Source organism: Ahaetulla prasina, chromosome 4 (genome assembly GCF_028640845.1).
Source record: "Ahaetulla prasina isolate Xishuangbanna chromosome 4, ASM2864084v1, whole genome shotgun sequence".
Lineage (NCBI taxonomy): Eukaryota > Metazoa > Chordata > Lepidosauria > Squamata > Colubridae > Ahaetulla > Ahaetulla prasina.
In genome coordinates, this window is record NC_080542.1 from 86,638,944 (window position 1) to 86,664,624 (window position 25,681).

Sequence of the window (25,681 nt, forward strand, 5' to 3'; positions counted from 1 at the left end):
AGGAGGTGACACGAGGCTGGCTCCAGGGGATTACTAATGCTTCTTTGTTGGAAGGGGTTTTTCCTACTGCCTTGAAAGAGATGGTGGTGAGACCCCTCCTCAAGAAGCCTTCCCTGGACCCAGCTGTTTTAGGAAATTATCATCCGGTCTCCAATCTTTGCTTTGCGGCGAAGGTTGTAGAGAGTGTGGTGGCACGTCAATTACCCCAATACCTGGAGGAAACTGTCTATCTAGACCTGTTCCAGTCCGGCTTTCGGCCCGGATACAGTACAGAGACGGCTTTGGTCGCGTTGGTGGATGATCTCTGGAGGGCCAGGGATAGGGGTCACTCCTCCGCCCTGGTCCTATTAGACCTCTCAGCGGCTTTTGATACCATCGACCATGGTATCCTGCTGCACTGGCTGGAGAGTTTGGGAGTGGGAGGCACCGTTTATCGGTGGTTCTCCTCCTATCTCTCTGACCGGTTGCAGACGGTGTTGGCAGGGGGGCAGAGATCGACTGCGAGGTGCCTCACATGTGGGGTGCCACAGGGGTCGATTCTCTCGCCTCTCCTGTTCAACATCTACATGAAGCCTCTGGGCGAGATCGTCAGTGGTTTTGGGGTGAGGTACCAACTGTACGCTGATGATACGCAGCTGTACTTTTCCACCCCAGGCCACCCCAACGAAGCCGTCGAAGTACTGTCCCGGTGTCTGGAAGCCGTACGGGTCTGGATGGGGAGAAACAGGCTCAAGCTCAATCCCTCCAAGTGGCTGTGCATGCCGGCACCCCGGTAAGGTCAGCTGCAGCTGCGGCTGACTGTTGGGGGCGAATCATTGGCCCCAGTGGAAAGGGTGCGCAACTTGGGCGTTCTCCTGAATGGGCGGTTGTCTTTTGAAGATCATGTGACAACCGTCTCCAGCAGAGCTTTTCATCAGGTTTGTCTGATTCGCCAGTTGCGCCCCTTCCTCGACCGGGATGCCCTATGCACGGTCACTCATGCTCTGGTTACCTCTCACTTGGACTACTGCAATGCTCTCTACATGGGACTTTCTTTGAAGAGCACCCGGAGGCTCCAGCTGGTTCAGAATGCAGCTGCGTGGGTGATAGAGGGAGCCGCTCACGGCTTCCATGTAACACCACTCCTGCATAGGCTGCACTGGCTACCTGTGGTCTTTCGGATGCTCTTCAAGGTGCTAATTACTACCTTTAAAACGCTCCATGGCTTAGGGCCGGGTTATCTACGGGACCGCCTACTGCTACCGATTGCCTCCCATCGACCCGTGCGCTCTCACAGAGAGGGACTCCTCAGGGTGCCGTCTGCCAAGCAATGTCGGCTGGCGACCCCCAGGGGAAGGGCCTTCTCTGTGGGGGCCCCCACCCTCTGGAATGAACTTCCCGCAGGACTCCGCCAACTTCCTGACCTTCGAACCTTTCGCCGCGAGCTGAAGATCTATTTGTTCACTCGCGCAGGACTGGCATAGGATTTTAGATTTTTTATGGTTTTTAATTTTTAAATGGTTTTTATGATTTTAAATTTATTTTAATTTAGGCCAAATTGAATAAGTTTTTTAATTAGTATTTTATATTGTATTTATATTATTGTCTATTTTATCTGGCTGTGAACCGCCTTGAGTCCTTCGGGAGAAGGGCGGTATAAAAATCTAATTAATAAATAATAAATAAATAAATAATCCTGGGTGGCTTCGGGGGGATGGGAATGAGAATGTGAGGCTTTGTGCTATCCTGGTTCACTTCCTTCCTCTGTGGCCACTCTCAGTCAACGTTGATAGGAGGGGAGAAATCCAGCCCTCACCCACGACTTTATTGGGTTCTGCAGGTCTCAGTACTTTCTCTGCTCCTGTTAAAAATTTATATGAAGCTGCTGGGTGAGATCATCCGTCACCATGGACTGAGATATCACCAATATGCTGATGATACTCAGCTATATGTCTCAGCCTGTGGTGAGTTCAGTGATACCGTGTCTTCCCTCTCGTAGTGCCTGGAGGCTGTTAGGGGTTGGATGGGGAGCAACGTTGAAACTAAACCATTGCAAGACTGAGTGGCTCTGCGTTTGAGGTTCATTGGCTCAGGAAGAATTGCCATCTTTGGTCTTGGATGGGGTGGCACTACCCAAACAGACCCAGTGTGTAATCTAGGGGTTTTCCTGGACTCACAATTCCTGCTTGAAGAGAAGGTGGCGGTTGAGGCCAGGAAGGCCTTTGCGCAGCTGTGAGTTGTATGCCTATTATGCCTTTTCCTGGACCAATAGTCCCTACACAGTTACTCATGCCCTAGTTACTTCCCATCTTGACTATTGTAACATGCTCTATATGGGGCTGCTCTGGAAGAGTATCGGGAAGTTCCAGTTGGTGCAAAATGCAGTGGCCCACATGGTTCTGTGCAGATCCTGGTGTGCACATGTATCACCTCTCCTGTGGGAGCTACATTGGTTGCAGATTTGCTTCTGGGTGCAATTGAAGGTGCTGGTTGTCAACTTTAAAGCCCTTTGTGGCTTGGGACTAGGTTGAGTCCCAAGAGGACCATCTCTTGCTAGTCACATCTACTCGATCAATCAGAGTGGGGAGGCAGGGGATATTGCAGGTCCATCCCCGAGGGAGATATATCTCGTGGAACCAGGAAGAAGGGTCTTCTCCATGATGGCTCCCTCTCTCTGGAACATCATTCCCTCAGAGATTAGAATGGCCTCCACTCTAATACTAGTAAAAAAAAAGCTCTGATGATCACACGGCAGAGATTTTTGCTACCAGTTCTCCAAACCACTCGCCACCATCGCTACCGGATTGGCCAATCCAGTCTGAACTGGGAGCATTTAACCCCTGCTCCTGGGTGTATGTTCTGTTAATATACATCCTGTTGTGTCTTAAAATGGCTTCTACTGGACTGCCTTAAAATGGCGTCTACTGTATAGCACAATGGAGTTGCCATGGTAATGGCTTCACAGTACTCCACAAGGGGGCTCCCTCTGGTAAGGGGAAAAATCCAACATTAAAAATTACATTTGGTCCGGACATTTTAAACAAGGCTTTGATGATCAATAAAACATTACTGCCTGCACCACTATGAGACTGGCACGACGTACTTCACCCAGATTACATACAAGAAAAGAACTACAATGTCGAACAGCTTAGTGCATATAACGCGGACAAGAAGACAATTCTAAATCAAGATCAGAAAAAAGCATACCAAATAATCATGGATCAGCTAGCAAAACAACAGGGTGGTATCATTTTACTTGATGCTTCTGGGAGCACAGGGAAAACATTTTTAACTAATTTAATTTTTGCCAAAATCCAGACTCAGGGTGAAGTTGTTCTTCCTGTCTAATACAGGGCAACACTGGTTTATCAGCTAGTAAATAAATAATAACAAGTGCTCTGTTGTGAGGCAGAACGGAATGGCTGAGGCGAAACGGAACTATTTAAAGAACTCTTTTAATAGTAACCGGCAACGCTCAGAACCAGCGACAACAATTCAGGCTGACAGCTCTTATATATGTGGCTGTCAGACTGTCTAACCAATCAACTGTGAAATAACTCCCGCTCATAGCGTACGGCCAATAGGAAGATGGCGGCTGTGTTGTCAGGGTAGCCCACCAAACACAACACCGCTTTTCCCCTGGATGGAGCATGCGTAATCCTGCAGGTACACAGGGCGCCTGCATACTCATCCAGAATGACGCAACTCAGGAGCAGGTAGAGGCAGGGAAGTTTCCTGCTCTGCTGGCTAACAGCCCCTTGGCACTGCTGAGCACTCCTCTGGGTCTGAAGCGACAGGTGGAGGGACGAATTGAAACAGTAAGCACGACAACGATCTGATTTCATCAGGAATACACGTGGTCGAGTATGAGGCTGCGGTAGTGTCGACAGGTCTAGGCGGGGCCATCCAGGGGGCTTCGTCTCTGTTGGCCGACAGGTGAGCTGGCTGCCACCCTCCTAATTGATCCACATGGCGCCGCCAGGTCCTGCCATCCTTGAGCTGGACCCTATAAGAGCAGGGACTCGTTACACTAGTTATTGTCCCAGGCAGCCATCGAAGTTCACCCCCAAAGTTCATAGACAGGGTCCCCTTCCTTAAAGTTCTGGACAGGTGTAGGTAGTCTGGAGGGGGCTCGGCCGAATAACTAGGGTGCAGTCTATAAAGTGTAGTGCAGAGACAGTGGCCCATCAGCATCTCGGCCGGACTGCAGTTTGTAAGAGGACAGGGCGTGGTGTGTTGGGCGAGCAGGTAAGTAGACACTCTGGCCTGCCACCCCCCTGGTTGCAACCTGGCCAATGTCTCCTTTGTCAACCTGATGGCTCATTCGGCCAGCCCATTACTGGCCAGATGAAAGGGTGCTATTGGAGCATGGTGGATACCGCGAGCAGTTAGGTAAGTTTGAATGGTGGCAGAAGTCAGCTGCGGCCCATTGTCTGAGACAGGGACATCTGGAAGTCCATGGGTGGCAAATAACAGATCGAGGACCTGGATGACAGCCTCAGACGTGGTGGAGAACATGAAAACCACCTCACCCATTTAGAATAGGCATCCACCACAATAAAAAAAGTACGCCCCAGGTATGATACTGTGAAATCCAAATGAATTCGTGACCACGGGGCCCTCAGAGTTTCCCATTTTCTAGAACGGGTGACTGGCAGGGCCGGCCGAGAGAGTTGGCATCTCTGACACTCGGAAATCTACGCCCCAATGTCCTGATCAATCCTGGGCCACCAGACATAGCTCCTGCTGAGGCCCTTCATCTTGACAATACCAGGATAGCTTTTGTGTAAGTGCTCTAGCACAGCAGTCTGAAAGGGGAGGAAACTACCACCCTATGCCCCCACAACAAACAACCCCACTGGACAGTCAGCTCGCGCTGCCGAAAGCGGAAAGGCTGGAACGGCTCGGCCACCTGGCCCAATGGCCAACCCCTCCAAACCCAATCTAAGACCTGGGACATGGTGGGATTGGTGGCAGAAGCTGCTGCGATATCAACGGCAGTCAAGGGGGAATGCCAGTCATCAATCCAAAGGGCACACAAAGCAGAGCAGGGTCGAGGGCAGCATCCGGCAATGGGCACCGGCTAAGGGCATCCGCGTGTGCATGTGCAATTAGCTTGCCTGGCCGGTAGACCAAGGTATAATCATAGGCGGCCAGGAAAGCAGTCCAGCAGGACAAAAGGGGGGAGAGAATAACAGGGTCTGTCTGTCCCCCGCCAACAGACCCAACAGGGGCTTGTGATCTGTCACCAGCTCAAATTTGCGGCCATACACATAATCATGAAAACGCTTCACAGCCGCTACACCAGCTAATGCCTCCCTATCAATCTGACTGTAATTTCTCTCAGTCAAAGACAAAGTCCTTGAATAGTAAGCAATAGGAGACTTCAAGCCATTTTGGAGCCTATAGCTCAAAACAGCCCCAATACCAAATGGAGAGGCATCTGCAGTCAGAATCAGAGGGAGGCAAGCGTGGTACTGGATAAGGACAGCAGAAGATATGAGCAAATCTTTAACTGCTTGGAAGGCAGCAGACTCCAAAATACCCCAGGACCAAAGCATGTTTTTGTCCAGCAGCATGTGGAGTGGCTTGGCCACAGAGGCTTTATGGGGCAAAAACACACTATAAAAGTTCAAGAGACCTAAAAAGGCTTGGAGATCTCCTTTGCACGAGGGAACAGGGGCATCTTTGATGGCAGCTAGTTTAGACGGAGTGGGGTGAATGCCTGAAGAATCAATTATTCAACCTGGAGAACACCAATGACACATATGGACCGTTTTAATTGAAGCCAGCATTCCGAATGCATGTTAAAACAGCTCAAACCCGGTTAATGAGTCCCCTCGACTGATAGCCAAGATGAGAATGCTAATGTCGAACTGCAGGCGCCGGTATTTAAAAGCTCCTTGGTGGGTCACTATTGCTTGTGCCTCAGTGGAGGCATCGTCCACTGGGAGCTGCTGGTAAGCCTGAGCCAAGTCTAGCTTAACAAAAATGGAACCAAAACCCAGAGAATGGAGCAGGTGCTGGACAATTGGAACGGGATAAGGATTCGCTTGCAAGGCTCTATTAAAGATGCATTTAAAATCTGCACAAATGCGGATAGAGCCATCCGATTTGAGCGGAATAATGATGGGAGTTTTCCAACTGGAGTAGTCAGTGGGTTCCAACACACCTCACTCAATCAACTTGTCCAGCTCAGCATCCACCTTTGGGCGTAGTGTGAAGGGAACACGATGAGGCTTAAGCCTAATGGGAGCAACCCCTGGGTCTAAATTTAACAAAATAGGGTTGCCTACATATTTTCCTAGAGAACCATCAAAAACATCAGCAAACTTGTCATACAAGGACTCGTAGGCAATTTCCGTGGTGGAGTGAATGCCAGAAATGCCAAGGCCCAGAGAGCTAAACCAATCTAATCCCAGGAGGCTTGGAAGGGACCCCTCTACAACAATCAAGGGCAGCTGGCCAGCAAACCCATCTTTTTCCACCCAAAACCGGCTACGACAAATAATAGGAATGAGATTTCCCTGATAGTCCCACAACCGGATGGGGCAGGGCCGCAACTGACTTTTGCGCAAAGAAGGAACCCATTTTTTTATATTTGCCCAGAACACAATTGATCAAGTGGAACCAATATCTATTTCCATTTGGCATGTCACCCCTGCAATTTTGACTGTCAAGGTCAAGTTTTTGGGATCCGCCCTGTCAATCTGATGGGAGGCCACCTCAGTAACCTTATGGCCATGGGAAATGGCAAAACAAATCTCACCAGCAGGCAGAGACTTAAAAGACAACCGTCTAGATTTGGGAGGTCCTGGCAGTTGGTCCGAAGAACAGCTAACCTTGTGATTTGGCCCACTTTACTGCAGCTCCGAAACGTGGCCGATTGGAACCGGCAATTCAAACGAGGATGAAGATCTCCACAACTGAGGCAGGGAATGGGTTTCTTTCCTGCCTGGCCCCTCTTCCTAGCAGCATATGCCTTGAGTCGGCTGATCTCTGCCTCCTCATCAGTGGTCTCGTCCGAGGTTTCTTCTTTGTAATGCACCGCAGTGGCCTGACCGCTTCTGCCTGGCTTCTTCCAGGACAGTCTGGAGAGTCAACTCCTTCTTGGCCAATAAATGCCTCTGCAGACTGATGTCTCGCACTCTGCAAACCAATTGCTCTAACAGGGAGTCTTCCAAATCCCTAAACTTGCAATCAAGAGTGGCAGACTGAGGAAAGCCACAAACTGATTTACTGATTCTCCCATGAACCCTTTGCCTAAATTTGAAGTGGCGGGCTATGTGGGAGGGGGCAGGCGCTCTTCAGCTTGTCCCTCAAAACCTCCAATGTTACTGGCTGTGGGGCGACCAGGGCTCTGGCCATCGCAAAAACTTCGGGACCACATGCATTCAAAAAGTGCGCCCATTTGTGGCTGCTGGAGAGGTCCATGAAGTCATTCGCCTCTAGGAAGCACTTGAACCTCTCTTTGTAAGCTTTCCATGTCTCAGCGGCGGCGTTGAACAGGACAAAAGTTGGAAGAACCATTTGCTATTGGACTGGTTCTGCCTACTCTGCTTGCCGATTTCAACATTTTGTTGATCGTGACTAATCTTATTGTCCGATCATCTCAGCATCCCATTCTTGTCGCCAGTGCTCTGTTGTGAAGCAGAAAGGAATGACTGAGGCAAAACGGAACTATTTAAACAACTCTTTTAATAGTAACTGGCAACGCTCAGAACCAGCGACAACAATTCAGGCTGACAACTGTTATATATGCGGCTGTCAGACTGCCTAACCAATCAACTGTGAAATAACTCCCGCTTATAGTGTACGACCAATAGGAAGATGGCGGCTGTGTTTTCAGGGTAGCCAGCCAAACACAACAAGACCTGGCAATGGTTAAGAGCAGGAAAGTTGAATAAAGAGACCGGAGGACTAATTCTACCTCACAAGACCAAGTCTTAAGAACAAATGCATACAAACCCAGGATTGAGAAGACATCAACAGACAGTGAGTGCCACCTATGCAAAGAAATAGAAGAAACTTGGTAAGCTACTGCAAGAAGATCATACAGGCAATGGCATGACAAAGTAGCAACAATGGTGCACTGGAAAATCTGCAAGAAGTATCATTTGCCTGCAAGCAAGAACTGGTGGGACCATAAAATGGAGAAAATCATAGGAAATTAAGGAGCTTAATTGCTCTGGGACTTTAGAATTCAAACAGACGCAACTCTTACATAACACCCCAGACTTAATAATTGTCTATAAGAAAGACAAAAACATATGGAGAGTGGATGTGGCAGTACCTGAAAACAGCAGAATAGAAGAGCAAGAACAGGAAAGGATAAGAAAATATAAAGACATAGAAATAGAACTGTGGCAAAAGCAAGCAAAGTAATAGGTGCCTTAGATGCAATCCCAAAACAACTGGAGCACCACCTGAATATCATTGGCATTGAGAAATTCATCATCAGTCAATTGCAAAAGGCGGCTTTACTCAAAAAAGCTTACATCCTGCAACAATATTGGTAAACCATCAAACATCCACATCTGCCTATCAAAGGTCCTTAGAAAGGACCTGATTGTCAGCTCTGGGGGCCATCTTTTGGATCTTCAGGACTGCCATACTTAGTGCTGTGGGAAACTAGGAGGCGGGGGGAATTGCATGGAGTGGTGGAGATATCTAGCCATAATAACATTCCTTTCCCTGAGAGTCAAGGACTTTCGCCCAGTGGCGTGACTGGCAGCATTTCCACTTGAGATGGTGCATTGATTGAACCATATGATGGACATGGGGGTACAGGGGAAGGGACTTGGACTTTCTTTTGAGTGGTGAAAACCTGGAAGCTTTCAGATTCGGGTTTTCCCAAATGTGCCAATATGACATTTCTAATAAAATGGAACTTTGAAGAATTCCTAGCCTCGGAGTCTTCTTTTGTTGTGGGTGTTACTTGGAACTCTAACACTGATAGGTAGACAAAATGCCAAATTCAGTTTGAACATTTGACTATTTGTGTGAAGAACAATAATAATAATTCAATCCTTCACTGTCATATTTGACTGATTTTCAGCATTTAATGTATCTTAATGCCTTGTCATTTAAACAATGGAAAGACCAGAAAGGCACTGTGCTTATGGCATCAGTTGACCTTAATCCAACTTTGTCTCACTTCAGGTTCTAATTCCCTGACCTTATTTTTGCTCTTCACTGCACCCATACCAGTTTTTCTGAATTCTTAAAATACAGTACTCAGAATTGTAATATAGTATTTCTGACAGAGTTTGACTGGTATATAATGCTTTAATATAGGTAAATTATTACTTCCCATGATTTTGAAATTATGTTTGTTGATGTTGTCTAAAATTGCATTTAGCACTAGCACTAGCACTTAGACTTATATGCCACATCACAGTGCTTCTCAGTCTTCTCTAAGCGGTTTACAGAGTCAGCATTTTGCCCCCAACAATCTGAGTCGTCATTTTACAACCTCAGAAGGATGGACGGCTGAGTCAAATTGCCAAACAGTTTCAGCAGAAGTAGCTTGCAGTACTACATTCTAACCACTGCACCACTGTAATGGAGGCTCTTACCCTTTACCCTGTAAACGGCCATTTTTCAATGCTGATTCATATTTCTCTTGCATAAAATTGATAGATGTATTAGATATTCTTGCATTGAATAACTGGTAAACACTGGTAATATGATAAGAAAGTTAAACAATTATGTGGGTTGGTGTGGGCTCAGGTTAAAATTTGGAAGAGATTACTAAAGTTCAAACTGAACTTTGGCAAGATTTCTTGTCCCTAAACTCAGATAATAAAGAATAATTTACTTTATTATAGATTGCAAGGTTGCAGAAAGCTGAATGCAGCTCGGAATCTGATAAGTCCAATGAAATTCGGAACACGAGACTATTGATAATCAGTTTTTATTTTTCTGCAGAAAGCAAAACCGGGCAACCCTTTTTAGTCTCTCAGCTTAACAGAGCAGACAGAGAGAAAAGCAAGCGCTTGCAAAAAAAAAAGTTTTCCAAACTTCTTATGGTTCACACAGCTTGCATAGATCGTCATTGCTATAGAAACATTATTTCATACCATGAAAATCTCATGATTTTTCTCAGCACTCTGAAAACAATGGACCTTAGAAGAGGAAATAAATACATTTTCTGGCATATAACTCAGAGCTTTGTTAGGGAATGCTATCTCTCATTAGGCTGCTGGGAATACATATTTTAAGTTACAGCAAACAAGCAGAATCCACATTTTACATTTCACAAGAAGTTACTTTAGCTACTTGGCAATTCGCCTAGAAGCTTTATCTCTGCAGATGGCACATTAGGTTATAATGGAGTTCAGTTTCAGCAGGGAATCAAAGGTCAAGTTAGGGACCTCTGTATATGCTCTAATCCTTTCAGGGATCCTTTCAAGATAATAATTAATAATAGATAATATTAATATATCTCAAGTGGACAAGAGGTTTGGCATAGGCAGTCGCCAAGGAAACATTAAATCAGCCATAAAAGTGTTTTAATATCATAGAGCCATGAGAATACATATGACTGCTGTTGATTAGACATACAGGTTTAGTTGAAAACAAAAAATAATTATTTTTCTTATGTTTGGTGTATTTGGTGATTCACAAAAATGTTAAGAGACTGGCTGATGGTCGGATTCCGAAAGATCTCCTGTATGGAGAATAAGTGCAGGGAAAGCGCCTCAGAGGGAGACCACAGCTGTGATATAAGGATATCTGCAAGAGGGACGTAAAGGTCCTGGAAATGGACATTAACAACTGGGAAACCCTGAGCTCTGTTCGTTCAGCTTGGAGGCTAAAGACGCAGCATGGCCTTCTCCAATTTGAAGAGACATTTGTTCGGCAGGCTGAGGCAAAGAGGCTGTCCTGGAACCAGCGAAATCTGGGGGCTGGGCAGGGGACAGAATGTATCTGCCCTCAGTGTGGAAGGGATTGCCACTCTCGAATTGGCCTTTTTAGCCACACTAGATGCTGTTTTAGGATCTCTTTCCAAAGCATCATACCATAGTGTTTTGAGACTGAAGGATGCCAATGTGTGGTGGATGCAAGGAGAAACATGGAGAGGAGAGAAAGGAAGCTGATGGTGAAAGAAAATGTGAAAGACATATTTAATGTAATCAGAAAGTTTGATCTCTTTTTAATCCGTGAGGTAATACCTTTACCTTTCAGCACAGTGATACAATAAACAACTTATACAGTGTGGGAGTTTTGTTTTGAAACTATTTTTTCTCTGTGGTGCAAACTGAGGAAACTCTACTCCTCTTTTGTTCCCTCACCATTGTTTTACTGGCTGGGTGGTGGATCTTTCAATTTGGAAAATAGTCCAAATGAAATAAAATGAGATTTAAGCATAATTCTAGGAAGAGGTCTATTGCTGAATGCATATTAATATGCAGAGGTCTGTTTTAACAGTAATGAGTGTGAGGAACTCATGGTAGAAGTCAGCAGTTCTTAAACTGAGGTTAATTTAGGAATATCCTGGGGTAGTGGAACAATTTGTAATTGTTTGTGAGTTGAGGGAGTGCTCCTGCTGAAACTTTTCTGTAAATCAAGAGAATCTGAAGTCTTTTTTATGGGGGTAATAACTTATTTGAGGCTTAGAAAAGTCTAATTTAAGAGTCACCGATGTAAGTAACAGCTTCTTATCTACTCATTAGTAATAATTACTATTATCTGTTACATCTCACTATGTTCCTGTAGTTCTGGACAATCAAACCCCACCTTTTACTTGAAGAAAGGACTTGAAGCCTATGTGCTTAGAAAGAAACCTCATGGCCCTCTCCTACCTCAGGCACACAAGGTACTAAATTGTTATAATTAAGTATTATTGCTCTTTGTGTGTGTCTTGGGAATGCTTTGGCAGTTTGGCAAGCCATCTAGGGAGGTACTATGATTCAGTAGTGAGTAAAACTACTGTAAAACTACATTTTTCTTAAACTCCAGCTGAAAGTTTTGTCTCTCCATGTCCCTTCCCTCTGGCATGATTTTCATTCTAAATTATAAATCATAAGTTCTAGGATCAATTTTGATTTATTTACTCAAGAACAATGAAGCTGAAAAAGCATTCAGGGTCCCTAAAGCACCCCAGCTGGGGCAGTTATCCCTGTACACTGTTGATGCTCATATTCTACTAAGTAGGACACCTATTTGCTATTATTTTTAGAGTTTTAAAATGGATATAAGTTCCATTGTATTTATAGAAATTATTATCTTATGAAATGCTACACTATCATTATTTGCTGAAATGTGTAAGAATCAAGTACTTCACTAAATTTTTCAATTCTATCAATCTGAATACAATGAACAGACTTTCTATGGATCATATGCTGTTCATGTTCTTAATGTCTGTATTTTTGTATGTCCTACAATATCCTATTCAGATTGACAGAGAATATTGGATTCAGAAAGCTTTGTTTGCAGCTGGGTTTCCAGTTCCTGAACCTCTTTTATACTGCAGTGATGTTTCAGTGATCGGAACAGAATTTTATATGATGCAACATGTTCAGGTTAGTGTCCTTCTTGCAGCCACATTGACTTGACTATTCACATTTTTAGACCAGAATCCAGAGATCCCTGCAGTTACTATAGCATTATAGGAAGTGATGTCCTTAAATTAACATAGGCAAATGTGGCTAAGGATATCATTTTTCTTCATATCAGAGGGTAACACTGGTATGGAATGTGGCTCAATGATTTACAGGCTAGAGGGCATAGAAGTGAGACATGTTTGGCCTTTTTTGTGTTGGGGAATTTAAGGGGAAAATATTCCTTGGTTGCTGTGTATTTTCATTTTTGTTCTTATGATAGAATTTTTTTTAACTTATTTTAAATTGATTCACAACCCAGATCACTTGCTGAAATGAGTGGCTGTACACAGTCAGTGAGTGAGTAAGTCAATAAACTTTACAATAAAAATGATTTGCTGTCAAAGATTGTGGGACTCTCCAGAAGAATATTTGTGATGGTATAGGGCTAAAATGGGGAAGGATAATTTGCAAAAATAACTTCTTAGTGCCAAAGGGAAGTAACTGGTAGATCTCTTCCTGTATTATACTGCTATTGTGACAGCTGAAGTGACTTCCAGTGGTTTTCTGGATACCATTCAAGGTTATCATCTCTCTATCAGGTCAGGATGCATAGGTTGGATGCATTATAGATTTCTTCCCCTAAATTTTGCTACCTTGTGGGACCTTTTTCATGACATTTCTCTTTCTTTGAAACAACATTCTCCCTGAGTTTTGGAAGGCTATGAATATTTGCCTTCTCACCCAGATATTGGTCTAGGATGGAAGTGAATCCTGTAAATGTAAATGTAGAATGAGTATGATGTTGTGGTTGGGATATATGAGGACCTAATGAATTGCTGGGAATCAGATAGCATACAAATTTAATAAATTGGCAATTAATTAATTATATATATAAGGTGTTTAATATATTGTTGTTATATCTATAATGTAATAACATTATTATTAACGTGGTTATATTTATGTATGTTTTATTGAGTATCATTGCCAGCCGCCTAAGATTAGTTAGGCAGATGAATATCAGGAAGGAAGGAGGGAGGGAGGGAAGGAAGAGGGAAGGAAGGAAGGAAGGAAGGAAGGAAGGAAGGAAGGAAGGAAGGAAGGAAGGAAGGAAGGAAGGAAGGAAGGAAGGAAGGAAGAAAAGTTTTGCTCCTCTTTAAGTGGAATAAAATCTCCTTGTGGATCAGCGAGTTTGAATTTATTTCTAGTATTTCAAATAATTAGACAAAGATGGTGGAACCGATTCCTTTTATATTTCAATGCTATATTTTTTTCTCTTATTTCCTTATGATTTCAATTATGTCTCAGGGTCGTATCTTCCGAGATATTACATTACCTGAAGTAAGCCCAGCAGAAAGATCGGCTTTATATATAGCAATAATAGAAACTCTTGCAAAGCTGCACTCCCTCAAAGTTAGTTCATTAGGTCTCCAGGACTACGGACGAGGAGCAGGTTACTGTAAGAGGCAGGTAAATGTTTCATAAACCCTTTCCCATTCTTTCTACTCTTACAATTTTCATAGTGAAAAATAAGTAATTGAAAAGTACAGAGACTCTTGCTATTTACAGATTGCAAATCTTGATGCTTTAAACTTTGTGGTGTTAAATAAAGTTATTAGCATTTAAGGAGTTATGAAATATTGAATGATGTTCAATGTTTTGAAAAATTTTACTGACTGCTCACAATAATTACATTAATACAGTAGTTTGGAAAAACAGCCCAAAAGGTAAAATGCTAAGGAAGTGATTATTAGTTTTTGTTTGTATATAGGCTGTAGTGAGGAACAGAAATTAATTCCAACAGAGATGAAGATGTAAAAATGGCAGTGCACCGATAATAACAATTTAGATAATTCGAAATTGTTTAAAAGACAATGTAGTGAATGTGATATTCCAAGAGTTCTTCTCAAAAATCAAGGTCTCTTTCACTCACTACCAACTTCAGACTAATTTTGATTATGGTTTGTTTTTAGGTATCAACTTGGATGAGGCAATATCAGGCAGCTGCTCATATCCAAATTCCAGCTATGACCGAATTATCCGAATGGTTAAAGAACAATTTACCTGATGATGCTGATAATGAAATTACTTTGATTCATGGTGACTTTAGGATAGATAACATCATCTTTGATCCAAGAGAGGTATCTTGAAATGATGCAGACTGCATTTTCAAAGTAACTTCTATTTCTTTTTGTGTCAGCCTTTATTGTTATAGTATATACTAATAGTATCTTATAAGCCTGTAAAAATTTCCCTCTACTACATTTTGTACTAAACAAAATCAAGGCAGGAGTTTTTCGAGTTTCTCCCTCTTCCTTCCTTCTTTCCTAAAAACAGGCTTCCTAAAACAGTAATCTTTTCTGGACCTCCCCCTCTTCTCTTAATGGTTTGTTCATTCATTCTCAGTGCCAGAGTTATGTTCCATCACCTCAGACAGCAGGGAATGTAGTTAGGCAACATTGGGAGTATTTGAAGTGTGCATTAAATTCACCTTGCATAAGCAACAGATTGTGCAAACCTGCAGAATAAATTATCAAGAGTATTTATTTTGTCATATCTCAATATCTGAACTAAAATAGCAGGGGTGTCAAACTCAATTTCATTGCGGGCCACATCAGGGATTGTATTTAACCTCAGAAGGCTGAGGTGGATGTGGCCAGAGGGTGGGCATGGCCATGGCCATGGTGGGCATGAACAGACACTAAACAAATGGTTGTAAGTCAGGGATTCCCATTATTTTTGAGTTGTAGTGCACTAATTATGCTTTGACTTACAGAGCTGTTTGGAGAGATTTTCAGGCGAAGATGAAGGGAATGCTTACCTGGATTTTCTAACTAATCTTTTAAAAATTCCAAAGAGGATTTTGTGTTTGGGATAGTAACTGCTACATTTCATTCTCAAATATTGTTCAATTATAAAACACTCTCCCATTTCTTTCCTTAAGAGAAGTAATAAAATGGCTTCAGTTAATCCTTCTAACTCAGCCTTTTGAAGGTTTTAAGTGCATGGGCTGCATTCTCACAACTCACTGGAGCAATGAGGAATAATGAATTTCTTTAGCAAATACAGTAAATGCCAGAGGTTGGTGATATGGTAAGATCATACATCTTACAATATAACCACTCATTACATTGTGCGATCCCCCCCGGCCCATTTTTGGCCTGCAGAATGCTGCAGGAGGCCGTGAAGGCTGAAAACAGGCTGCATTCAGTCTCCCTGTGGTACGTTTTTGGCCAGCAGAGTCAAAAACATAAAATCCTGTTGATTGAACGATGATGCCAGAGGCAAAATGAAATATGTATTGCATTTACCCCTGTGGTTTTAATTCTTACCCTTTATTTAGTACTAAATAATTGTGAAGTCAGAATTGGTTTCCAAGAACTTAACATTTGATCTTTAACTTTGAAATAGCTAAAAGGGCCAAAAGATTTTAGATCTAACCTTACTTGCCTGCTCCATAAGTAATCATCACAATGTTATTTATTGGACCTAGTCTGCAGTTGTTAAAAGCTAAAAACAACTGTAAAAATGTAGCGCAGACTCAGTAAAAATAAATAAAATGAATCCAATAATTTGACAATAGCAGTAAACCATAACATTTCCTGGTATGTGATGCTAAGTGCTAATGTCCCCTTCTGTAAAACAGGATTAGTCTTTTATCCTTCCTGCATACTTTTGAAGAATAGCTACATGAAATGTTCCTATTAGAAATTAGAAACGATTGGGATATCCTTCTTATAAGCTTTTTTTCCTCCAATTTTATTTTAAACACTTTTTTGTGTTGGTTGGTATCACATTCATTTGTTATTAACAAAGTTGTCATTTCTGTGTCATCACATAGTGAATGATGTGCTTGAGTTTACTGTGCATTACATTTCGTTCTACATTCACATGAGGAAAATAAGCTCTGTTTTCTAAACAAGACTTGTGGGAGTTATGGCCACAATTGAGCTCAAAATTTCTGTTGCTTAGTGAGATGCATGTTAAATGAGTTTTGCCCTATTTTATGAACTTTCCTGCCACAGTGGTTAAATGAATCACTGCAGTTGCTAAATTAGTAAAATGATTGTTAAGTGGATCTGGCTTCCCCATTCACTTTGCATATCAGAAAGTTACAAATTGTGATTATATGACCCCGGGACAATGCAATCATCATAAATATGAGTCAGTCGCTAAGTATCTGAATTTTGATTACGTGATCATGGAGATATTACAATGGTCATAAGTGTGAAAAATAGTCATAAATCACTTTTTCCAGTGCTGTTGTAACTTTGAACGGTCACTAAATGAACTGTTGTAAGTCAAGGACTACTGGTACAATATTTTATTAGTATGATTAAAACACTGGACTACATCTTTTGATTAAAAAGTAAGAGGAGGTCACATGTCTATATAGCTTCTTCCTACAGTTGAAAATAGTTTGTTGGGACACATCTTTGTTTTCATGGTCAGGTGTGAATTCACAGACCTTCTCTAAAATATATGATGAGCTTAGAAAAATGGCAGGATAAGAATATTTGGAATACACAAGAATCATTCTTACCCTTCCTACAACAGTTATGAACAGTTATAAATAGTCCAGTACAGAAATCTGGAGGAGTGGAACCTTAACCCTTTGTTTCCTAGTTGATCCTAATGCGGTGATATTTTATAGTACTATATATTATTGTGCTTTGGATCTATAGTCAACCCTTGGTCTTCCACAATATTGGCTCCAGAGAGCAATTATTTAGCTATCTTGAATATATTCCTCAGTTTCTATCTTTTCTACTGTCTTCCAAAATCAATGATGCTTCACATGTATAGAAATGCATGAACTCCTATAATCAGAATTAGCTACTAAAGAATTCAACTAATGAAAATTTGCACATGTGCTGTGCTTTAATTTATTCCTTATATATTGTTTGGTAAAGGACTGGTTCTGAGAAAGCTAACCATAGTTGGTTATAACCATAGATGGTTATTTTTCACTCAGCAGTATCAGGGTGATGGGATGCGGGAGATTGATGTAAAAATCTGTAAGATCATAGGTGTGGCATTGCCATCCAACCCCTCCTCTATGGTACATGATTCACCTCCCTCTGTTTGTTTGGTGCAAGAAGCCTGAACTTCTGAAATTCAGATCTAATGCAAAAGTAACTGTTTCCATTTTGTTGGCTAATTAGGTTAGCAGTAATCACATAGTAACAAATGAGTTGTATGCATCCATATTAATATTCTCAAAAGTCATAGCCTATGGTTCCATATGCGTAATATGCACTGAAATCATATCACCAGGAGCCTTGGTGACATAGTGATTAGAACTGCAGTATTGCAGGCTAACTCTGCCTCACAACCTGGAATTCAATCTTGACTGGCTCAAGGCTGACTAAGCCTTCCATCTTTGAAGGTTGGTAAAATGAAAACTCAGATTGTTGAGGGAATATTCTGACATTTCACCATTCAGAGAATGCTGTAAAGCATTATGGAGCAGTATATAAGTCTAAGTGCTATTGCTAAATCACTAAATAGGGCAATCATATTAAATTTTTCAACAATTTTGTCAAGTTTTTATTTCTGCCTCTGTTTCTAGGCCCGTGTCGCAGCAGTGTTGGATTGGGAACTTTCAACTTTAGGCCATCCTCTGGCAGACTTGGCTTATACTCTTGCTTTTTGCTTTTGGCCCAGAGCCCTCAAACCTATAAAAATGCTTAATTTACAGAATGTAAACAGCATTGCAGGTATGTGCTTGTTCTTCTACTCAGCTATTTTCTTTAAAAAAAAAAAAGTGAAAAAACATAATGAGGGGTTATTCTTACTCCAACGATCCATTTTTCTATCTCAGGTATAATTCATCTGCTCTAGGTGAGAGGAAAACAAATTCTTGGAGAAGTGAAAATGTGTTAGTAAAATAGAAACACAGAAGGAATATGTATTAATTACTTTGTTTAAAAAGCAACCTTGAAGTGCCTGCTTTTCAAGAAGCTTTATAAAAAATATCTGTGAAAATGTAACTGATATATTTCTTTCTATTAAGACAATAGTTCTTTCTTAAGGAGAGTAACAGTAGGAGTGGAGAAGTATCTTGAAATTAACTAATTACAAGTATCTGTGTTTATGTCATTTATTGCCTATGTATATGCATGACTTTATCATTTCTTTCTTTCTTCCCTAAAATGTATAAATGCCTTCTTTTGTCTGCAGGAGTCCCTCCCATTATTTTCTGAATATAATTCCTCCAATGGACACTGTAAAATAAATAAACAATACAGCGAGTCTTGATTATTGGTTTTTGGATCCTGCATTTGATTCTCCACAAACCCTCAAAATAACTGAGGACAGAACTTGGTTCAACCCCAGTTCTTCTAAAAAGGCTAGGCCCACAACTAATGAATAGAAGCATGCCTGAAGAGAGCTAGATTAGGGAAATTGACTTAGGAATTTATTATTTTAGAAGAGGTATCAGTCTTTTTGTAAAGATTTATTGAATTGGAAGACAGGGTTTTCCTTGCAGTCATGATTAGAAGGAGCAAATGAAACCAAAACGATCACATAATAGAAATACAGTTGGGCTAACCTGCAATTCAGAAGGCAAGAAATTCAGTTTCACTAAACCTAGTAATTGTGTTTGTGTGTGCTTGTCTTGTCTTGTTCCCTGCCCCACCTCTCTCTCTGTTTCTCTCATCTATATATTAATCATCTATCTGCAGGATCATATTTTTTAAAAGTTTATTATGTAATAGCTTAGTTTAATTAGAAAGGATGACAGTTGAAATTTATAATATTTAAATAAAGTGAGAGTGCAAGAATGTTTTTACAAGGGAGTTGTAAAGGCAGTATAATGGGTATTCTTATATGTTTCTCCACACTGCAGTTGTATGAATTATGTGGAATAATTTGACTGAAACATACAACTTCTTTAGAAAAGGCTACAATGTGGAATGAGAGATTTCTCTTAAGGAAACATTCATCTGCGCATGCTCAAGATGGCGCTGTTTCCATGAGAGTGAAGGGGAATGGAGGTTCTTTTTCGGCCAGTCCGAACGGGGGAGACCATTTCAATCCTTTTGGTCCCCTGCCCGATTAGCTGAACATCTCGCCAGCCTGGGAGAGCAGGTATGGCGAGAATCAAGGCCGAGGGAAGTCGGGGAAGCCGTGGCTCTGTTGGTGGGACCTTTTGATGGCCGCAAGGGAGGCGCTCCCGGCGTTCCCAGCGACGACGACAGCATTACTTTCGTAGTGGAAGAGGAGGTGGCGGTGGTGGCGACGGGGACAGTGGTATCCCTTCCCCACGGACGGAGTTCACGGAGTTTCACGGAACCCTGGAGGAACCCTCTTGGGGTTTGAGTGTGTGGCCGCTGTGGTGTGGCCACTGCGGCGGCCGCCGCCACAGCAGTGGTGGCGGCGGTGACGTCTGGCGGCGGTGGTCATATCCCTGATGTTTTTGGTGATGGTGGTGCTATTCCTGTGGTAGTGGTGGCGGCAACGGCGAGGACGATGTCCCCCCCGGGAGCCCCAAGGAGTCCCAAGGAGCCCCCCTCTCCTTTATGGAGGGGACCCCCGGAGGCCCGAATGGCTGAACTGGGTGGTAGCTTCGGCTGCGGCGATGGCAGCGGTGACGTCTTCTGGCGGCGGCGGTGCTCTTGAGGCGGCATTGGCGTTGGCGGTGGTGGTGACATCTTTTTTCCTCTTGGGGCCTTGGATTGAATGTCATCTAACTTTGTTCCTAATCGGAGATTTAACATCTGGACTGGCCGGGATTAGAACACTTGCCATTCCTCAAATCACATATGTACTCTGCAGCAGAACTCCTTGGTCTGCGAGATTCCCCCTTCTCGCAGAAGTGGCTCTCCACGTTATTGAGGGCCTACCTCGATGACGGATTTTGGAATCCTGAGAGGTGGCATGCGGCTAAGAAGAGTCTTCAGGGTTTTTTAAACAAAGGGTTTTTAAGGGGAGGGAGGGTAAGGATGGGTGTTGGGGGAAACCCGTCGGGGAGAGGGCCAGCCCCTGCGAGGGCTCGCGGCATAGCTGCAGTAGGTTTGGAGGCGAAGGAGGAGGCTTGATCTAAATTCTATGGGGGCTGTTCCATTGGCACGGTAATTGGGAGGGGCAGATATGGCGGAAGCGGGGGGCCACATCTTGTTCGGGGAGTGCGTGCTTGCTGTTTGCGAACGATCACGCACTCTGGTCCCTCGGACTTCTCTTGTTCCCTGAGTGGCTGGAATCCCCAGAGCCTGGACCTTCGGCTGATGCTATATAATGCCAGGTCCGTGGTGAATAAAGCCCCCCTGATTTTTGATCTTATATAGGGGGGAGGGTGCGGACCTAATGGGCATTTCGGAGACCTGGTTGAGCACTGAAGGGGGGGTGCCCCTTGTGGAAATGTGCCCACCGGGTTTCCGAGCATTTCATCAGCCGAGGGCCCAAGGTAGGGGTGGGGGGGTGGCAGTTATTATTAAGGAGAGTCTGGATCCGAGGGAGGCCACTGTACCACAGATAACCGGTTGTGAATCCCTCTATGTCAGTGGTTCTCAACCTTTATAGTGCTGTGACCCCTTTAATACAATTCCCCACGATGTGGCGACCCCTTTAATACAATTTCCCATGATGTGGCGACCCCAACCATAAAATTATTTTTCTTTTGAATTTATCGCGCTTGAAGCCGTATTGGCTAGCGATCTGAACTGCTTGTGATTGCTTTGAGGACGGAGACATTAAAGCGGAGACTCCTCCCCTATTACGTTTATGGCGCCTGAAGCCAGATTAGGCTAGCGATTGGGAGTGATTGCAGCTGGCTTGAGAGGGAGACATCAGAGCAAAGATTTCTCTCTTTTTTAATTCATCGTGCCTGAAGCTGAATTTGCCTAGCGATTTGAAGAGCCTGCAGCTGGCTTGTGGAGTCAACCATTGGAGCGCGATTCTTCGACTCGCAAGTATACTTCCCATATTTCGGTGGTCTTAGGCGACCTCTGGCAAATCATCATTCGACCCCCAACGGGGTCCCGACCCACAGGTTGAGAACCGCTGCTCTATGTGAAGTGGGATCAGAGGGTGCAGGTGGGCTTGCTGATTACATACCTGGCTCCTTGCTGCGTGACAGCAGCCCTGCCCGAGCTGTTAGATGTGATAGCCGGGATAGCGGTTGATACCCCCAGATTTATGGTTATGGGAGATTTCAACCTGCCGTTGACCGGTGAAGCATTAGTGGCAGCTCGGGAGTTCATGGCTTCCATGACGGCCATGGACCTGACCCAGTTAGTTAATGGCCCCACTCACACCGGGGGAAACACACTGGACTTGATTTTTGTCTCTGGACAGTGGCTGAATGATCTGGAATTAGGGGAATTAGTTATTGAACCCCTGTCATGGTCAGACCATTCGCTCCTTCGACTAGACTTTTGTACCGCCATCCAACACCGCAGGGAGACGGGGCCAATGCGTTGGTTCCGTCCCAGGTGCCTGATGGACCCAGAGAGGTTCCTGACAGAGCTTAGGCCACTTCCTGAGGATCTAGCCCACAGCTCGGTTGAAGAACTAGTCGCCGCCTAAAGGGCGGCGGCTGGGGCTTTGGACCGTATCATGCCTTTGCGGCCTCTGACCCGGTGTCGATTTCAACTGGCTCCTTGGTTTTCTGAGGAGCTGAGGGAGATGAAACGCCGGAAAAGACGCCTAGAGAGTGGATGGAGGGCCAGCCGTTCGGAATCCAACCGAACACTAGTAAGGTCTTATATTCAGACCTATCTAGTGGCGATAAGGGCGGCTAAATGTGATTATGTTTCCGCCCTTATTGCATCGGCAGATAACCGCCCAGCCTCCCTGTTTAGGGTGATCCGCTCTCTCCTTCATCAGGAGGCGTGGGATGACCCCTTGCAAGGGCGTGCTGAGGATTTTGGACAATATCTGCACGATAAAATTGCTCAGATTCGGGATGGTTTGGACTCAAATTGGGTAGATTCAGACGGGATGACGGAGGTAAGTCTGGATGATATTATCTGGGATGAGTTTGATACTGTGACTCCCGAGGACATGGACAGGATACTGGGAAGGCTGAATGCGACCACATGTTTATTGGACCTGTGTCCCTCCTGGTTGGTACTGGCCACACAGGAGGTTACACGAGGCTGGCTGCAGGGAATTGTCAACACGTCTTTGACTGAGGGTGTTGTTCCTACCGCCCTGAAAGAGGCGGTGGTGAGGCCCCTCCTCAAGAAGCCCTCCCTGGACCCAGCTGTTTTGGCGAACTATTGTCCTGTCTCCAACCTTTGTTTTGTGGCGAAGGTTGTTGAGGGTGTGGTGGCACGGCAGCTTCCCCAGTACCTGGATGAAACTATCTTTTTTTTTTTTTTTTTTTTATTAAAATAGTTTTACAACAATTAAATTTTTTCCCCCTCCCCCCCTCCCTCCTAAACCCCCCTCCCCCCCCGGACTTCCCGGAGCAAACACAAGGTATAGTTCCTTAAACAAAACAGTCATACATTAAATTTTTAAAATCTAACACAATTATAATCTTTCTCTCCCACATAACCTGACTTCTTCCATTAAAATCAAAAATAACATCCTTCATTCAAAAGCAATCCGAAATTTCTTAATCTGATATCTATTTTGAATATAATCAATCCAGTTCTTCCATTCATTTAAATATTTTTCTTGAGTACTGTCTTTCAAGAAGGCTGAGATTTTAGCCATCTCAGCCAAATTGGAAACTTTCAATATCCATTCTTCTATTGTGGGTAATTCTTTTTTCTTCCAATATTGTCCAATCAACAGTCGTGCTGCTGTTATTAAGTTCAAAATCAACTTAGTCTCAATCACTGTACAGTCCGTTGTTATTCCCAAAAGGAAAAATTGCGGTAGGAACTTTATCTTCTTCTTCAGAACATTCTGCATAATCCACCAGATTCTTATCCAGAAAGACTTAATTTTCTTACAAGTCCACCATACATGAAAATATGTAGCATCATCACAATTACATCTCCAACATTTCGCTTGCATATCTGGATACATACATGATAATTTCTTAGGATCTAAATGCCATCTATAAAACATCTTATAAAAATTTTCCTTAAATTCTGCGCTATGTAAATTTAACATTTCTAACCCAAATTTTTTCCCATGTTTCCAACATTATTGGTTCTTGAATATTCTGTGCCCATTTTATCATACAATCCTTTATTAAATCTCTTTCAGAATCTATTTCTATCAACACAGTATACAATCTCTTTATATGCCCCTGAGTTTGATTTCTAATTTGTTTAACCAAATTTTCTTCATTTTGAATGATACCAATTTTCTGATCTTCTTTCCATCTAGCCTTTAACTGTCCATATTGAAACCAAGTATAATTCCTCCCTTCTTCTTTTAATGTATCCAAAGATTTTAGTTGTAAATTTCCCCTCTCATTGTATAAAAGATCTTTATAAGTAATCATTTCTTGTTCCTGTTCTATATTTATATTCTCTACCGCGTGCCTAGGACATACCCATATAGGAATTTTGTAATTTAACTTATAATAATATTTTTTCCAGACACGCAGAAGAGAAATTCTCAACACATGATTCTTAAAAGCTTTATCTACTTTCTTATCATACAATAAGTATGCATGCCAACCATATAATAAATCATAACCTTCTATATTCAAAATCCTTTCCTCCGTCAAATTAAACCAATCACTTAATACCGAAAGAACAACTGCTTCATAATACAATTTTAAATTAGGCATTTTAATCCTCCTCTTTCCGTGTATCTTGCATTATTTTCATTTTGACTCTCGCTTTTTCCTTCCCATATAAATTTATTAATTCCAATCTGCCATTCATCCAAATTTTTATCTTTCTTAATTATTGGTATCATCTGAAACAAGAACAAGAATTTAGGCAAAACATTCATTTTATAGCTGCTATTCTCCTAACAAAGATAATTGTAATTTTTCCAAGTATTCATTTCCTTCTGAATTTTTTTCCATAACACATCATAATTATTCTTATACAATTTTCCATTTGATGAAGTAAGAAAGACTCCTAAATATTTAACCTTTTTTACAATTTCAAATCCTGTTATTTCCTCTAGTTTTTCTTTCTGGTTCTTAATCATATTTTTGGTTAACACTTTTGTTTTATTTTGATTCACTTTAAACCCTGAGACCCTTCCATATTGATTAATTACTTCCAACAAATATACACTCGAATTTATAGGCTGAGTCAACATAACAACCAAATCATCTGCAAATGCTCTGACTTTATATTCATATCTTCTAATTCTAATACCCTCTATCTCCTTAACTCTCTTATCTTATCCAATAAAGGTTCCAAAGATAAAATAAACAATAAAGGTGATAAAGGACACCCCTGCCTTGTTCCTTTCGCAATTTTAAAACTATCTGTCAAACTACCATTAATTATTATCTGAGCTGTTTGCTCTCCATAAATTGCCCTAAGTATTCGTATAAAACCATTTCCAAATTGCATTTTGTCTGTTAATTTAAATAAAATCCCCAATGCAAACGATCAAAAGCTTTCTCTGCATCCAAGAATATAAACGCTGCCGGAATCTGATTTTTCTTTTCCAAGTATTCCAATATATTCACTATCTGCCTAACGTTATTCCTCATTTGTCTCCCTTTTATAAAACCAGACTGGTCAGTGTGGATCCTTTGTTGTACAATTTCCATTAACCTATTTGCCATTATTTTTGCAAAAATCTTATAATCATTATTCAAGAGAGAAATTGGTCTATAATTCCCAGGCTTAGTACAATCCTGATCCTCTTTTGGTATCAATGAAATAAAAGTAGTCCTCCATGATGGTGGTACTCCTCCTCCCCTCAATATCTGATTGAATAACTCCATAAGTGGACCAACTATCTCATCCTGTAACTTTTTATAATATATTGCTGTAAGTCCATCTGTGCCCGGGGATTTCCCTATTTTTAATTGCTTTATTACCCAAATAATTTCCTCAGAAGTTATAGGCCGATTCAACTCTTCCCTTTGTTCATTAGTTAAACCTTTAACCTTATATTCTTTCAAATATTTATCAATATCCATATTCAATATTGTATCTCTGGCATATAAATTTGTATAATATTCCAAGAAAGCTTTTTTAATTTTATCCTGTTGAAATCGCACTTTACCCTTGTATTCAATTCCTTCAATAGTACGTGCTTTCTGTCTTTTCCTT

At 42.3% G+C, this 25,681-nt stretch overlaps 1 protein-coding gene across 2 annotated transcripts in view; it reads left to right on the forward strand.

Moving 5' to 3' along the window:
• Nucleotides 1–25,681, forward strand: part of ACAD11 (acyl-CoA dehydrogenase family member 11) — a 69,117-nt gene that overhangs the window by 3,354 nt on the left and 40,082 nt on the right. For both annotated transcript variants that reach the window (XM_058181009.1, XM_058181011.1), the window contains exons 2-6: nucleotides 11,701–11,800; nucleotides 12,381–12,506; nucleotides 13,833–13,994; nucleotides 14,498–14,665; nucleotides 18,097–18,244. In XM_058181009.1, coding sequence (XP_058036992.1) covers nucleotides 11,701–11,800; nucleotides 12,381–12,506; nucleotides 13,833–13,994; nucleotides 14,498–14,665; nucleotides 18,097–18,244 — 704 coding nt within the window. The remainder of the gene's footprint in view (nucleotides 1–11,700; nucleotides 11,801–12,380; nucleotides 12,507–13,832; nucleotides 13,995–14,497; nucleotides 14,666–18,096; nucleotides 18,245–25,681) is intronic.